This window comes from Rhincodon typus, chromosome 2 (assembly GCF_021869965.1).
Source record: "Rhincodon typus isolate 14 chromosome 2, sRhiTyp1.1, whole genome shotgun sequence".
NCBI lineage: Eukaryota > Metazoa > Chordata > Chondrichthyes > Orectolobiformes > Rhincodontidae > Rhincodon > Rhincodon typus.
Window position 1 is genome coordinate 44,259,583 of NC_063333.1, and position 16,461 is coordinate 44,276,043.

Below are 16,461 nucleotides of genomic sequence, written 5' to 3' on the forward strand. Positions count from 1 at the left end.
TCTGCTCCTATGATGCTGCTTGGCCTGCTGTGTTCATCCAGCCCTGCACCTTGTTGTCTCTTGTTATCACACAGTCTGCTATTGCACAACACCCTTTGTTAGCAATTAACAGTCCCCATTAATAGCTATTCACCCTCTTAGCCAGATCGTTAGCCACTCCTTTGTTTCTCCAACTGTTCTTCTCTCTCTTTGGGCTCTATTCCTGTTTATTGTTTACTCCTTACCTCCTTCCCCCACCCGACACTTTCCTACCTATCATCAGTTCCGAGGAAGGGTCACTCGACCTGAAACATTAACTCTGATTTCTCTCCACAGATGCTGACAGGCCTGCTGAGCTTTTCCACCAATTTCTATTTTTGTCTCCAGTTATTAATACTGGCACAATGGAGATGGTGGGCAATACTGATTTCTTTGATGTTGTAAAACCGGAGGTCCACCAGCACCAAATGCATTAATGGCACCTGAGCTTCTGATGTTTAACAACGTAGAGGTTCCAGATATTAAGAGTAAAAGGATGGCTAGGGAGAGAATAGGTCCCCTTAAAGATCAGCATCGCTGTCTAAGTGTGGAGCCACAGGAGATGGGGGAGATTTTTAATAAGTTTTTCTCCTCAGTGTTTACTGAGGAAAGAATCATGAATGCTAAGGAAATAAGGGAAAATAGTTTGGACCACATACTTATTTTGCAGCCTTAAAGCACATTAAGGTGGATAAATCCCCTGGGCCTGATCAAGTCCATCCTCGGAGATTGTGGGAGGCTAAGGAAGAAATTGCAGAGGCTCTTGCAGAGATTTTTGCTTCATCTTTACCCACTGGTGAAGTTCCAGAAGACTGCAGGGTGGCTAATCTTGTTCCATTATTTAAGAAAGGCAGCAAAGACAAGCCAGGGAACAATAGGCCAGTAAGTCTGACATCAGTGGTAGGCAAGTTATTGGAGATGATACTGAGGGACAAGACCAACCAATATTTGGATAGTCAAGGTCTGATTAGGGAAAGTCTGCATAGATTTGTGCGTGGGAATCCATATCTGAAAAATCTTTTCGAGTTTTTTGAAGAGGTAACCAAAAGGACAGATGAGGGTAGGGCAGTGGATGTTGTCTATATGGACTTTAGTAAGGCTTTTGACAAGGTCTCACACATCAGGCTAGTCATGAAGGTTAGGTTGCATAGGATCCGGGGAGAGCCAGCTAATTGGATTCAAAATTGGCTCGATGGTAGGAAGCAGAGGGTGATGGTTGTAGGTTGTTTCTCAGACTGGAGGCCACGACTAGTGGTATGCCACAAGGGTTGGTGCCTTTGTTATTTGTTATTTACATAAGTGATCTGGATGTGAATGTACAAGGCATGATTAGTAAGTTTGCGGATGGTACAAAATCAGGAGATATCATTGATAGCAAGGAAGAGTATCAAAAATTACAGAGGGATCTTGATCAGATGGGAAAGTGGGCTGAGAATTGGCAAATGCAATTCAATACAGATAAGTGTGAAGTGTTGCACTTTGGAAACTCAAGCCAAGGTAGTAAATGGTAAGATCCTGAGAATGTCGTGGAACAGAGGGACCTAGGAGTACAAGTACATAGTTCGTTGAAAGTGGCGTCACAGGTGGTGAAGAAGGCATTTGGCATGCTGGCCTTCATCAGTCAAGGTACTAAGTATAAGAGTTAGGGCGTTATGTTACAGTTGTATAAGTCAATGGTGAGGCCGCACTTGGAATATTGTGTCCAGTTTTGGTCACCCAGTTATAGGAAATACATAGTTAAATTGGAAACTGTGCAAAGAAGATTGACAAGGATGTTGCCAGGGCTAGTAGGCCTGAGTTATAGGGAGAGGTTGGCCAGGATAAGACTTTATTCCTTGGAATGTTGGAGAATGAGGGGTGACCTTATTCAGGTGTATTAAATCATGAGAGGCATAGATAGGATGAATGCATATAGTCTTCTTCCCAGGGATGGGGAATTGAAAACTAGAGGACATAGGTTTAAGGTGAGAGGGGAAAGATTTAAGAAGGACCTGAGGGGCAACTTCTTCACGCTCAGAGTGGTGCCTATATGGAATGGGCTGCCAGAGAAAGTGGTTGAGATAAGGTACAATAGCAACATGTAAAAAATATTTGGTTAGGTAGGGTTTAAAGGGATATGTAGCAAATGCAGGCAACTGGAACTAGTTGAGTCAGCACCATGCTCAGCATGGACCGGTTTGGGCCAAAGGGCCTGTTTCCATTACTCTATGACTCTAAATGAGCATGTGTAGGTTACTGAGACCCCGGACCAGCTCCAATATTCAGACTACTTTTCCACCTTATCCCCATATTATTTGATTCTAATCTAAAATTCTGTGGCTTGAATATATTCAATGAGTAACTATCTGGGGCAGAGAATTTCAAAGATTTATGTCCCTCTGATGGAAACATTTTCTCCTTTAGCTGGAATTTATGGGATGCAGTATTCACTGCTAACCCCTCCTCGGACTGAAAGTGTGCCATTCAAAACCCAGTTGTGGTATTACACTGAGAACAACCTGGATTCTTTCACAGCAGAACTTCCAGCCCCACTGGAGGGGCTGCTGGGAAGTCTGAATTGCCAGCAACTCTACAGTTCCAGTAGTTCCGTGGCTAAGTGGCGGCCACGAGTGGAAGAGCAGATAGACCACCCCACCTGCCAAAAAAATGATGGACCCAGCCTTAAAAGTAAATCTAGGATTGTGGAAGGTCTTATCTTGGAGGCCCCAGTGAGGGAGGATGATGGGGTCTGTTTTAGAAATGCTCGATGGGGGAGGTTTAAACGGCTGTGCAATCATGTGGGGGTGCCTCCCATGGGAGCAGGGGACCCTCAAAAGCAGGTACAGCCCCTTTGCTGCCTAATAGCACTCTGTGTAGTGAAATCTGCGAGGCTATGTCCTTCTGTTCCTTTTTCCCCTGCTTTACATAGTGATTCAGATGGAATTAGGCCCTTAAGTGGCCACTGTTTGTCTATTTAAGGACTGCAGTGACCTAAAGGTGTACGCTCTGCCTGATGTCTCTGCGAAATGGGAGACAAGTTGGTGGGCAGGGAGATTATGGGACGGTCTCATGTGGTTTATTTTATTAGACTTCATCTTCAAAAATCCTGGTTGAGGAGGATAAGAGAGGATCGTTTACATTTACAAACCCTTCACATTTCAATAAGAGTTGAACTCTAGAGATCAAAAACTTATTCATTTAGTAGAGTTTCCCAAAATGGCTAATTTGCCAATTGCACTTATGAGCTACTTATGAGGAAAAATTACAGTGAGGTTTTTTTAGAATTTCTTTTCTTGATGGATAATTTTCACCATAGTTAATTTTCACCAAAGGTCAATTTATTCATGTAAGTCCAACTGATTATTATTAGATAACACATAATTACATGAAGGAAACTTCTCCACCTGTTATTTTGTCACTTTTGCATCAGAAATATAACGATTTACCTGCAGTTGATATGCTTGTGTTTCAGTAAGAAGGTAGAGACAGTCACATCACCCGTGAGTTCTCCGATTCTTGGCACACCAGAGGTATCATCGCACAGCAAATAGCCACACAGTACATCTCTGGAATAAATCAGAAGTATAGTCAGGCCCATGTTAAATGAAGATTAAGTCTGCATATTTGATTATTCATACATACAATCTAATCATTACATTTCTCAATTTCAATTTGTACATTTTGTGTAACTTAGACACCGGCGTGAGATCTGAAGTAAATAAGTAGCCTTAAAATTCAAATTAGTTAAGCTACTGAGTGGAGAAATCTATCTCATTAACTTTAGTAAAGAGATGTTGTCAACTTCACTTTTGTTCCTTTTACAGAATGCAAATTGCAGCAAAAACAAAGTTGCATCACTGTCAAACCAATGTGAAAATGTAACAAAACAAAAACAATGAAAAAAGCATTCAGAACAAAATAGAAAAACGAATGGTACAAATAGAGATTAAATGTCTTTAACCTATGCACCTTTACAAAGACGTGGTTATAGGGCTTGCTGTTTTGAATCTGGTGAAATTCCCTTCTCTTCAATTACCTTGGTGCTTGGCTTCAGTAATGATCTTCATTGGGAACTGCTTGTAGTCCCAGCGGTGACCACTACGCTTGCCTGGTGCTGCTAAACCAAAGTATTGCCAGCCATCTGATTGGCCAGCAGCTCTCTGAAATAAGACTTCCAGTCACTGAGGGGTGGAAATCCTGTTTCCAGCTTACTAATAGCCAATGAAATGTTAAGTGGCAGTGGGGCAGCTATACTCTCTGCATGAACTTCTCAACTGCTTTTTTAGCTAGAAAGACAGGGAACATAAATTCCAGCATATAAAATGCACTTCAGAGATAGTAGGAACTGCCGATGCTGGATTCTGAGACAACAAGGTGTGGAGCTTGACCTGTCCATCTTTTCTCCCACCTACCCGCCCCTCCCACGTCACTGACCAACCCCCACCCCCATTTCCTACCTACTAGCCTCATCCCCGCCTCCTTGACCTGTCCGTCTTCTCTCCACCTATCTGCTCCACAATCCACCTTCTATCATCGCCTCCCCCTCTCTCTATTTATTTCAGAGCGCCCTTCCCCTCCCCCATTTCTGAAGAAGGGTCCAGACCTGAAATATCAGCTTTCCTGCTCCTCTGATGCTGCCTGGCCTGCTGTATTCATCCAGCTCCACACCTTGTTATCTAAAATGCATTTCAGACAGTTTCCTAGAGCAGTAAGTCATGGAACCACAGAAGAGGTATTTTTGGATGGTTATGTGTAATGAGATAAGGCTAATTAATGCTATCACAGTAAAGGTTGTTTGGGTAAGTGTGGCCATACTATAAAAGTTTACATTGAGTTCTGGAAGGAAATAATTGAGTCTGAAGCTAGATCATTAAACCTTAATGATACCAATTACATAGATATGAGGAATGAGTTGGATCAGGTAAAATGGAAAACTTGATTTAAAACTATAATGATAGAAAAAGAAGTTAATGATCATGACATGACAGGTATTTCTGAGATACGGTGCAAAAGTGAGCATTTCTGGGATCAGAATATTGAAGTATATTTGATATTTCAGAAGTATGGGAAGAAAGAGAAAGAAGGTAGGATAGTTCTGCCAATGAGATTAGTACATTAGTAAGAAATAATCTTGTTTCAGAGGATCAAAATGTACAATCAGTTTCAATGGAGGTAAGGAATGGCAGATGAGTCAGCTTGGAGTGGTTTAATAGGCCTCTGACAGTATTTACTCAGTAGGACACAGCTTAAATCTACAATAATGAGGGCTTTAAGAAAGGTACTGCAATGATTGTTGGAGAACTTAATTTTGACATAGATGGGACAAATAAAATTGGCAATGTAAAAAAACATGATTGATTAATGATTTTACAATAAAGAATATTCTAGGTAAGAGTGGTCATAATGTGATAGAATGTAACATTTAGTATACGGGTGAAAACCTTTGGTTGGAAACTGGCATCTTCAACTTAAGTAAAGGCAGTAACAATGGAATGAAGACTGAGTTGGCTATTGGGGAATGAGAAAATCATTTAAAAGTAAGGAGAAGTTGCAGTAGACATTTAACAGGATATTTCAGAATTAGGATATAGTCCCACTAAAAAAGAAAGACTCTATGAGATGGATGCTCCATTTGTTGCAAACCAATAAAGTTAAGGATGGTATCAAATTAAAAGAGATGTATAATGATGCAAAGGTTAGTGAAAGGCCAGAAGATTCGGCAAGTTTTATGTGGGTGATGTTGGTAGGCGATGGTGGGAATGTGTGGATTCTTCAGAAAAATGCTGAGCTGGTAGGACCATGGGAAAATTGTCAAGTTTTCAAACAGCTTACTTGAGCAAAAAGCAGAGACCTTGAAGGCATCTGAGATCTGTTTGTATGCAAAATAAAGACAAGAACGTAATGTAGATACCTCACTCGACAAGAGACTATGGGATGTAAAACCCTTTAGATTCGATGGTAAACACGAAGGGTGTTTCATTATTAAGTAAAAGTTAGCAACAGCCACGTGAATTATTCCTGGTTGGTCAAGAAAAGCACGCTTAATCATTGGCAGGAGATGACTAGGGAGAGTGTGGGTTTAAGTGGATAAGAGCCAGGATAAAAGAGGGCCTCCAAATTAAATGTGCACAGTGGAGAGATCTAGCAACCAGGTTAACAAGAGAATAGATAATTGTAGAAGAGAAATGCAGGGACGAAGAGCCCAAAGCTCAAAGGTACAAGAAGTGAAGTCATTGTGCTCTCTCTATCCAGTCATAATCCAGGATGTATATCACCCCCTTTTAGACTGTAAATCACCGAGTTTACATGAAAATGTAATAAACTTGTTCTGACTTTAAGGAGTTAAAGTAGTCTCATGATTGAACTTTGCACCATTAAGGGTTGCATGTTTGTCAAAACAGCAACAACCATTTCACTTTCAAAGCAATTTATTGTATTTTGAAGTGTTTTGAGATATTTTGGTCCATTAACACAAAATTTCAATTAAAATATAATTGTACTTGAAATGTAGATAAAGAGTTTACTTACTGCTTATTGCATTGGATCCAGGTGTCTTTGTTTTTGCCACAATTTCCTTTCTCTGTCCCTTCAATGTTAAGCTTTTCATAACATAATTTGTCTGCAGCTCTTGCTTCTAATAAACAAATGTTTGGACTTATTTTCATTTCTAACAAGTGGGAATAATTTTGACTTAAATGATGATAAATAAAACCTATTTCAAGAATTTAAGAAAGTTGGAAAAGGCATTCCTAAAGCCATCAAACAACCCAAAAGCTCAAAGGGATTCACATCATGAAAAGAAAGAGGTGAACAATTATGCAATTACTGATGTTGCTTAAGATCCATTTAAGCTCAATGAAAATACATAAAAGGGAATACTGTATAACAAAATCAGAAATTAATGATTAATATGTCAATAATATAGTCAAATGAAAATATACACATGGGCGAAGAAATTCTTCAGTTATTCCAATAAACTTGGCCTAACATCAAGGATGTCATAATGGGTGATCAGGAGTCTTCCATCCATCTACCCTAAATATGGCCATTTTTGTAAGGGATGGGTGGAGAATTCCAGTTCCAGGAGGTCCCAAGTCAAGTACCTTTAATGGAATCTGGCATATGCTTAGTAGAAACACATCTGAACAGAACAGGATTTCTTACTCCATGATTAGTAGGAACGGGAACCACATAGAAGTTCAAACATTAAACATGGTCTGGACACCAAAGAGTTGAAGAGACTAAGTGAAATACTCAAATTTCAAAGTAGCACCTCTCTGATGCTTCTGGTGGATGCAGAAGGGGCTCTGTGCCACAAGTTAAGCCAGGTTAATTTTGTGGCACAGAACCAGTGATGTGTCTTTCTTGGTGTGGATGCTTATCACTGGACTATAAAACAGAGAACATCATATGTGTCCCAGTCAGCACACTAGGAAACATGTCAAAATTTCCAAAATGGAACATCTTTACCGTACAGAAGTGCAGACTATGTAATGTATCACAATTAGTTTAATAACTGAAGCAATCTAATAGCATTAAGAATTAGAGTATATTCAAGGTTAGATGAAGATGAAAGAGAAGGTAGCTGAAGAAAGAGGACAACTGCATGACAATTCTGCACAGGTGTTCTCAGAGGTTAAGCTGGAATATACCAGAAGAGGACAGCACTGTCCAACATCGTAGCAGTCAACTTCCAACAAAGAAAAGCATTGTATATCATGTGCTCACGTAACTTAGCGATATTTTAATCAAGAGGAGACTATTAATTTAACATTCTCTTTCAAGGTACCTGTCAATATCCTAACCTGATTCTACTGCTAACAGTAGTACATACAATCTGTTTTAACACTTGCCATGGTGGTCATTTCCATCACCTTGGTTAAAATCACTTAATTTATTTTAACATTTTTGACTTATTCTTGTCCCTGAGAGCTCCATCATTTAGTCCCTTAAGACAAACAGAAAGCATATGGAAACAAAAAAGTGGGCATGCAGGCAGGAGAATTAATTAGACAAAGTGAGACAGGCATAGAAAAGATGAGTAATTTAGAATATTGGAGACAAATGAAAAGGAAATAGATAAGCAGAAAGTGAATCAAAGAAAGACTTCCTGATGAGCTTTTTTTTTGTCCCATGATCTTCCTCTAGAAAGTTTTTGCCTACATCACTGTTCCTCTGCTCAGACACCAAGAGAAATTGTAGAGAGCTTCCCAATTATGTTAGTGGGCCTTTATTTGCAGATTTAAAAAGGAGGCTGATCATCTTGACATGAGTGTTCTACTCTTTCAAAATCCAAAGCTGATCTCCTAAGTCCATGTGATGTTATCACATGGGTGGTGCTTAATGCACTCCCAAGCTTTAAACCTTTTAGACATTATACCCTTATACAACATCTCCCCTGAGTACTTTCTCCCCCAAGTCTCTAACTGCACAAATTCAAGCTGTCTGAAGATTTCACAACTCTCCCAGAATGTGTTTTCTTCAGACGTTAAAGAGTGGTAGATCTCTGGGTTGAAGACCATTGACTTTAATTCTGTTCTTGACCGTTTGAGACCTTTAAATCCATTAAAACTGGAGGACACTTTATTTCCAGGGTTTACTTCATAGAACATGTATTTTCTGCTGAAGCAGGGAATTCCTCAACTGTAAAAAAATGGGAGACCATTAATTTCATTTGCTTCCTTCTTGGAGGATGCTGACTTGTTGAAACTGGAGGCTTTCTTTTTGAAGTATCTGAGATATCTGGACCAAAGATTTTATTTTTTCCTTTTTGGCAGTATCCTGGATTTCTGAACTAGATTGTTCCTTCTTGACAGTAGCCTAGATCACTGGGCCAGAAAATATCTTCTTGAGCATGTCTTGACTCCATGGTCATTGGTTGTCCCAACTCAGTAGTGGCTTCTACGACGTTGTATTCATCGCATCTCAATTATGTACCTTGACATGTAGATTCACGTGTGTGCTTTTTGGGTTTCTGTATCTTAAGAACTGAATTGATTCTGCATCTCCTATGACATGGTTGATATTCTTGATATTCTCTTCTTACGATTGATCTGCATTGCTTTTAGACTTCTGCTTCACTCACCATGTGCATAGACCCATCCAAAATCAAATCTTCCTTTGACTGTAATAAATATGACAGAGACACAGCATTCCAACAACTATTTTTCGTGAATTTTGACTTTACTTGTACTTTTTTTTATTAATCTGTCGGAATCATAAATGAAATTAACTATGGATGCCCTTTGATGCTGAACTCCTCCAGTACATCTTGCTCTTTCAAGGTTTTTATTTATTCTGAGGTTCAGGTGATTGTCAAAGGCTTGTGGCACTTGATCAAAACTATTTTTTGTTTCTTATAAAAACCAAAAGAACTGCAGATGCTGTAAATCAGGAACAAAAACAGAAGTTGCTGGAAAAGCTCAGCAGGTTTGGCAGCATCTGCAAAGAAAATAATCAGAGTTAAAGTTTCAGGTCCGGTGACTCTTCCTCAGTACTTCTCAGAACTTTCGGGTCCGGTGACCCTAACTCAGGTGTTCTGAGGAAAGGTTACCGGACCCGAAATGTTAACTCTGATTTTTCTCTTCACAGGTGCTGCCAGACCTGCTGAGCTTTTCCAGCAAGTTGTATGTTGTTTCTTATATATGAACAAGGAATAAGACCAGGCCACTTGGCCCTTTGAGCCTACTCTGCTGTCAATAAGATCACAGCCAATCGCCCAATAATCACAGAATTCCTATAGTGTTGAAGCAGGCTATTTGGCCCATCAAGTCCACATCTCCCTAGTGAAGAGCATCCCACCCAGACACACCTCATCTCTGTAACCATGCATTTTGTGTGGCTAACCCATCTAGCCTGCACATTCCTGGACACTATGGGCAATTTAGCATGGTCAATCTACCTACCCTGCACATCTTTGGACTATGGGAGGAAACCGGAGCACCCAAAGGAAACCCACACAGACACGGGGAGAATGTCAAACTCCAGACAGACAGTTGGCCAAAGCTGGAATCGAACCTGGGTCATTGGCACTCTGAGGCAGCAGTACTAACCACTGAACCACAATATCATCTTTCTTTTCATCTTTCATCTCCTTGGTAATCAAAAATCTATCATCAAAAATATTTAAAGATTCTACATCCACTGTCTTTTCAGGAAGGGAATTTCAAAGATTCACAACTCTTTAAGAGTAAAAGAAAATTCCTCATCTCTGTTTTAAATGGGCATCCCCTTACTTTTAAACTCTGATCCCTAGTTCTAGATCATCCCACGAGACACATCCTTTCCACATTGATCCAATGAAGTCCCATCAGGATCTTACAGGGCAGCACGGTGGCTCAGTGGTTAGCACTGCAGCCTCCCAGCACCAGGGACCCAGGTTCGATTCCAGCCTTGGGCGACTATCTGTGTGGAGTTTGCAGTTCTCTCTGTGTGCTCCGGTTTCCACCCACAGTCCAAAGACTGCAGGTTAGGTGGATTGGCCGTGCTAAATTGCCCGTAGTGTCTATTGGGTATATAAGTTAGGTGGATTAGACATGGGAAATGCTGGGTTATAGGGAATGGGTCTGGGTGTGGTGCGCTTTGGAGGGGTGGTGTGGATTTGTTGGGCTGAATGGCCTGTTTCCACGCTGTAGAGATTCTATGTTCCAAATAGGTCACTCATGTAAACTCCAGAGAATACAGGCTGTAGTGATTGGGACCAGGCAAACCTTGTCGACTACAAGGATCTTGATTGGGGTTGTTAACCTGGGACACGCAGGAAAGCCTTAGCTGACCAATATAACCAGGAGATTAGAATCTCCTCAGTTGAGGATGGACTCCGACCTGGCTGGTCACAGCCAGTGTACTGTGCACTAGTAAATAAAAAGCACTTGGAGAACTTGGACATTGTGCTTAAATGTTTCTCCCAGGCAGGCCTACGCCTTAGACAGGAAAAATGTGTGTTCCAAGCATCCCAAGTGACCTACTTGGGTTACAGAGTCAACAAAACAGGGTTACACCTGTTGGAAGAGAAAGCAAGGGCGAACAAAGGAGCTGCCGCTCCCACGCCTGTACTGAAGCTTAGGTCTTTCCTTGGGTTAGTGAATTATTACGGAAAATTCATATAAACCCTGGCCTTCATCTTGGCACCCTTACAACTGCTTTTGAGAAAGGGTCAGCCTTGGAAATGGTTGCGAAGCCAAGAAGCAATCTTTATGGAAGTGAAAAAACAGCTATCGTCATCTAAGGTGTTGGTCCTCTACGATCCAAAGCGAGAAGCAGTGCTGACATGCAATGCCTCCCTGTACTAAATCAGGATGGTGTTGGCTCACTGGTGGCCCAACAGAGAGGAACGCCCGATAGCGTATGCTCCCCAGACTTTGGCTGATACCAAATGCAAGTATGCCCAGATAAAGAAGCAAGGTTTAGCGGTCATCTTTGGTGTGAGGAAGTTCCACCAGTGCCTCTATGGATGGGAATTTGTCATAGTAACAGATCACAAACCCCTGCTAGGGCTACTGAAGGAAGACAAGGTGGTGCTGCCCTTGGCTTCGGGTAGAATTCAGTGTTGGGCCCTTATTCCCAGCACGTACAAGTACAAGTTGGAACACTGTCCAGGAAGCCAATTGGCTAATGCAGATGCCCTGAGCCACCTCCCACTGGCAGATACTCCACACAGTACTCCAGCTACAGTCTCACCAATAAAAACCAAAAGAACTGTGGGTGTTGTAAATCAGAAACAAAAACAGAAACTGCTGGAAAAGCTCAGCAGGTCTGGCAACATCCGTGGAGAGAAATCAGAGTTAACATATCAGGTCCAGTGAGCCTTCCTCAGAACTGATGGTAGCTAGGAAAATGTCAGCTTTTATGCAGTGGACAGGGTGGAAGGAGGGGGTAAGGAGTAAGCCATAGGTGGGGGTAGAGCCCAAAGAGACAGAACAGTTGGACAGACATAGGAGTGGATAACAATCTGGCTAAGAGGGTGAATAGCTGTTAATGAAGACCGTTAGTGGCTAACGATAGGTTGTATGTAATAGTAGACTATGTGATCACAAAGCCTGGTGTGTAGCCAATATCTCTGTCTCAGGCTTGCTGCAGTGCTCCAGCAAAGCTCAGCGTAAGCTGGAAGAACAACACATTTTCCACTTGGTGACCCTGCAGCCTTCTGGACTCAATACTGAGTTCAATAACTTTAGAGCTTGAACTCTCTGATGTCCTAGACCCACCCCTACAAACCAGGCCTTGTGATCCCATAGTCTGCTATTACACAAAACCCACTGTTAGCCACTGACAGTCTTCATTAACAGCTATTCACCCTCTTAGTCAGATTGTTATCCACTCCTTTGTCTGTCCAACTGTTCCTCTGTCTCTTTGGGCTCTATCCCCACATATCATTTATTCCTTATGCTCTCTCCTCAGCCTATCTTCTGCATAAAAACCAACATTTTCCTACCTACATAAAAACTGAAAGAACTGCAGATGCTGTAAATCGGGCACAAGAACAAAGTTGCTGGAAAAGCTCAGCAGGTCTGGCAGCATCTGTGAAGGAAAAAACAGAGTTAACGTTTCGGGTCCAGTGACCCTTCCTCCGACCCTTCTGAGGAAGGGTCCTTGGACCTGAAATGTTAACTCTGCTTTTTCCTTCACAGATGCTGCCAGACCTGTTGAGCTTTTCTTGCAACTTTGTTTTTATTTTCCTACCTACCATCAATTCTGAGGAAGGGACACTGGACCTGAAATGTTATCTCTGATTTCTCTTCACAAATACTGCCAGATCTGCTTTTCCAGCAATTCCTGTTTTTGCAGTCTCACCAATGCCCTGGTTAACTGGAGCATAGCCTCCTCACTCTTGCATTCAATTCTCCTTGCTATACACCGTAACATTCTATTAGCTTTCTTAAATACTTGCTGTATCTCACACAAACCTTCTGTGATTCATGTACAAAAACACCCAGATCCCTCTGCCTCTCAGACTTTGCAACCTCTCACCATTTACATAATATGCTTCCTTTTTATTCTTCCTCCCAAAATGGACAATTTCACATTTTTTCACATTGTACTCCATTTGTCTTTGTCAACTCATTTAAAGTATCTATATCCATCTGAAGGCTTCTTACATTCTCTTCACAACTCACTTTCCTGCCAATTCTTGTGTAATCAGCACATTTTGCTATCGTACCTGTGATCCCTCCAACGTCATTTATGTAAATAGTAAACAGTTCAGGCCCCAGAATCAACCCATGTGGCACACCACTCATGACATCCTACTTGCCTGAAAAAGACCTCCTTATTCCTGTTCTCTGCCTCCTGTTAGCCAGCCAATCTTCTAACCATTTTACCCCCAAAACAGTGAGCTTTTATTTTCTACCTTTGACATGGCACCCTAGCAAATGCTTCTGGATATCTAAGTACAATACATCCACCCAATCCCCTGTATTTACAGTACAAGTTACTTCTTCAAAAAACTCTAATAAATCACTTAAGCATGGTTTCCCTTTGTGAAAACCATGTTGGCTCTGCCTGATGACTTTGAACTTATTCAAGTGTCCATTTATGATATCTTTAGTAATAGCTTTTAACATGTCCCTAAGGCAGATGTTAAGCTAAATGAGCTGTATTTTCCCACTTTCTTCCTTGCTCCCTTTTTGAATAATTAGCTATTTTCCAATCTAATGGAACTTTCCCTGAAACTAATGGTTTTGTAAAATTAAAACCAACACATAAACTATTTCACTGGCATTTTTTTTACGATTGTAGGATGAAATCCATCAGCACCTGGGGACTTGTCAACTTTGAGTTTGAATAATTTTCTTAATATTACTTCCCTGGTAATTGTAATTTTCTGCAATTCCTCCCTCCCTTTCAATTCTTGATGTGTATCTATTTCTGGGATGGTACTTGTATCCTATGCAGTGAAGACTGATGCAAAATACCTGTTCAATTTCTTTATCCTCCATTACTGATTCCCCAGTCTTGGTTTCTATAGGACTAATACTTATTTTGTTAACTCTTCTTTTTTCAATATCTGAAGAAACATTTTGAATCTATTTTTACATATTTGACTAACTTCCTCTAATACTCTAATTTTCCCTGTTTATTAATATTTTTAGTAATTATTTGTTGTTTTATATGTTGTGTCAAATCTTCTGAGTGACCATGCATCTGCACAATGAAATGTCTCTTCTCTGAATGTGATATCATCTTTGACTTTTTTGGTTAACCATAGATGGCAGATCCGTCTTTTAAAATTTTTCTTATTCATTGCACGCTTTCATATTTTACCTCCTACACCATGAGCTTCCATTTTACACAGTAAAAAACCTTATTGTCTAAATGATGCAAAGCTGCAGAGCTCTGAGGTCATTGAGATCTGGGTGTCTTAGCACATGAATCACAGAAGGTTAATGCGCATAACCTTCCTACTTTTGCATTCAATTCCCCTCGCATTTGATATCAAGTGCCTTTTAGAAATCTAAGTACAATAGATCCACCGGTTCCTTGCTATCAACAGCATGAGTTACTTCTTTAAAGATCTCCAATAAATTAGTTAAACATAATTTCCTCTTGAAAAACATATGTTGTTCTTTCCTGATTACCTTAAACTTTCCTTACTTAGCTTTTGGGAAAATTTGGGCCCAGAGGGCATAATTCAGAATAAGGAGTCACAAATTTTATGCAGAGATGAAGTGGAATTTTTTTTCTGAGGATAGTGATTCTTTTTAACACAGATGGCTGTTCAGGTTGTGTCATTAAGTATATCCAAGGCTGAGATAGACAGAATTTTAATCTGTAAGGAAATCAAAGGGCTATTGGGAAAAGACAGGAAAATGGAGTTGAGGATTATCTGGTCAGCCATGATCTCATGGAATGGTGGAACAGACGTGATGCATAGAATGGCTTACCTTAGCTACAACATTTTATGGCCTTAAATTATCCAAGAGCCTTGTTATAATGTCTTTTATAATAGCTTTTAACATTTCCCCTATAGCAGATATTAAGCTAACTGCCCTGTAGCTTCCTGCTTTCTACCACTTCCCTATTTGAATAAAGAAATTAAATTCGCTATTTTCTAATCTAAAGGAACCTTCTCTGAATTCAATGATTTTTGGAAAATTAAATCCAATACATCAACTATTTCACCGGCTACTTCTTCTAAGACCTCTTCAGGTGAAACACATCAGGATCTGGCAACTTGTCAACTCGCAGTTCCAACAATTTACTTAGTACTACTTCCCTGGTAATTGTAAATTTTTTTAGTTCCTCAGTCCCTTTCAAATCCTAATTTACAGTTACTTTGGGAATATCTCTGGCACTAAAGGTTGGTGCAGCTGCCGCCAAGTTGCAATAGGGAAAGACCACTGTCTGAGATCTTCCTGCTGAAGTTAGATGGGGGTCTGTTCAGTTACTGGACATTCCTGGTGCCTCAAATGCATGTAAATACATATTAGTTCAAGTAAGAGATGCCTTTGGTTTGTTTGGATAGAGTCAAACTTCAATATTTGTTTCCTTGATATGCTGCTGCGCAGAACCGAACTGCGTTAGGACTGTGTGTATGTATATAAAGATATTTGATATGTATGAAGTTTACTTTGAAATTATGAAAAAGCTACTTTTATCATTTCTAGTGAAGACTGATGCAAAATATCTGTTCAATTCATCTGCCACACCATACTGTTCATTGCTAAGTCCCCAGACTCATTTTCTCTGGGACCTACACTTACTTTGTTAACTCTACATTTTAAAAATATTTGAAGAAACTTCTCCTATGTGTTTTATATTTTGCCTTTCTCTTGTACCTTAGCTTTTCCATCCTTATAAATCTTTTAGTAATTATTTGCATTTTTTATGTTCTTTTATCCTTTGATAGGCTATAATCTCATCCAATGTGGTCTCAATAGAAAGTGAAAATGTACTAACTTGTTCATCTTCTGATTTTATCTAGTTTAGAAGGAATTATATTTATCAACAACTGCATTCTCCAAGATATTCAATTCTGTGTTTTAGTTGATCCATCTTTGAAATTAAATCTTCCTGGCAATATTATTTCTGCTGCCATATCTTCCTACCATGATTATTTATTTTTCTTGCTTTAAAGGCTTTGAGTTCTGTAATATAACAATACTACAACTATGTACTGCTGTGCTGAAGGCTTTTCTCACATTTTTTGCGAGTCAAATGGAGGACTCCTGCCTTTGATATGGCCTATTCGAATGAGTCTCACTACCTGTTATTGTTTCCTTAATAGTTTCACTAATTGAATTTCATTGCCTACAAAATTAACAACCAATTCCTATTCCTTAAAGGCTTTACTGAATGAATCCCACGCTTCATGGCTCTACAAGATGAATCCTGTTCCTTTATCAGGTTTTTTTGTAGATAATTCCTGCTAGATACAGTGTTACTAATAATCACCATTGCTTCTCACGTTTTTTAGCCTGGGTGAGTTCCACTGTCTGCATCGCTCGTTAAATAATGGACGTCCCA

General features: G+C 40.1%; 1 protein-coding gene across 1 annotated transcript in view; it reads right to left on the reverse strand.

Annotated features, from left to right (window-relative positions):
• The window catches only part of LOC109928491 (disintegrin and metalloproteinase domain-containing protein 22), a 320,108-nt gene that overhangs the window by 76,065 nt on the left and 227,582 nt on the right, over positions 1-16,461 (reverse strand). Inside the window, exons 21-22 of the mRNA XM_048607855.1 lie at positions 6,526-6,631; positions 3,444-3,563 (exon numbers count right to left, since the gene is read on the reverse strand). Coding sequence (XP_048463812.1) covers positions 3,444-3,563; positions 6,526-6,631 — 226 coding nt within the window. The remainder of the gene's footprint in view (positions 1-3,443; positions 3,564-6,525; positions 6,632-16,461) is intronic.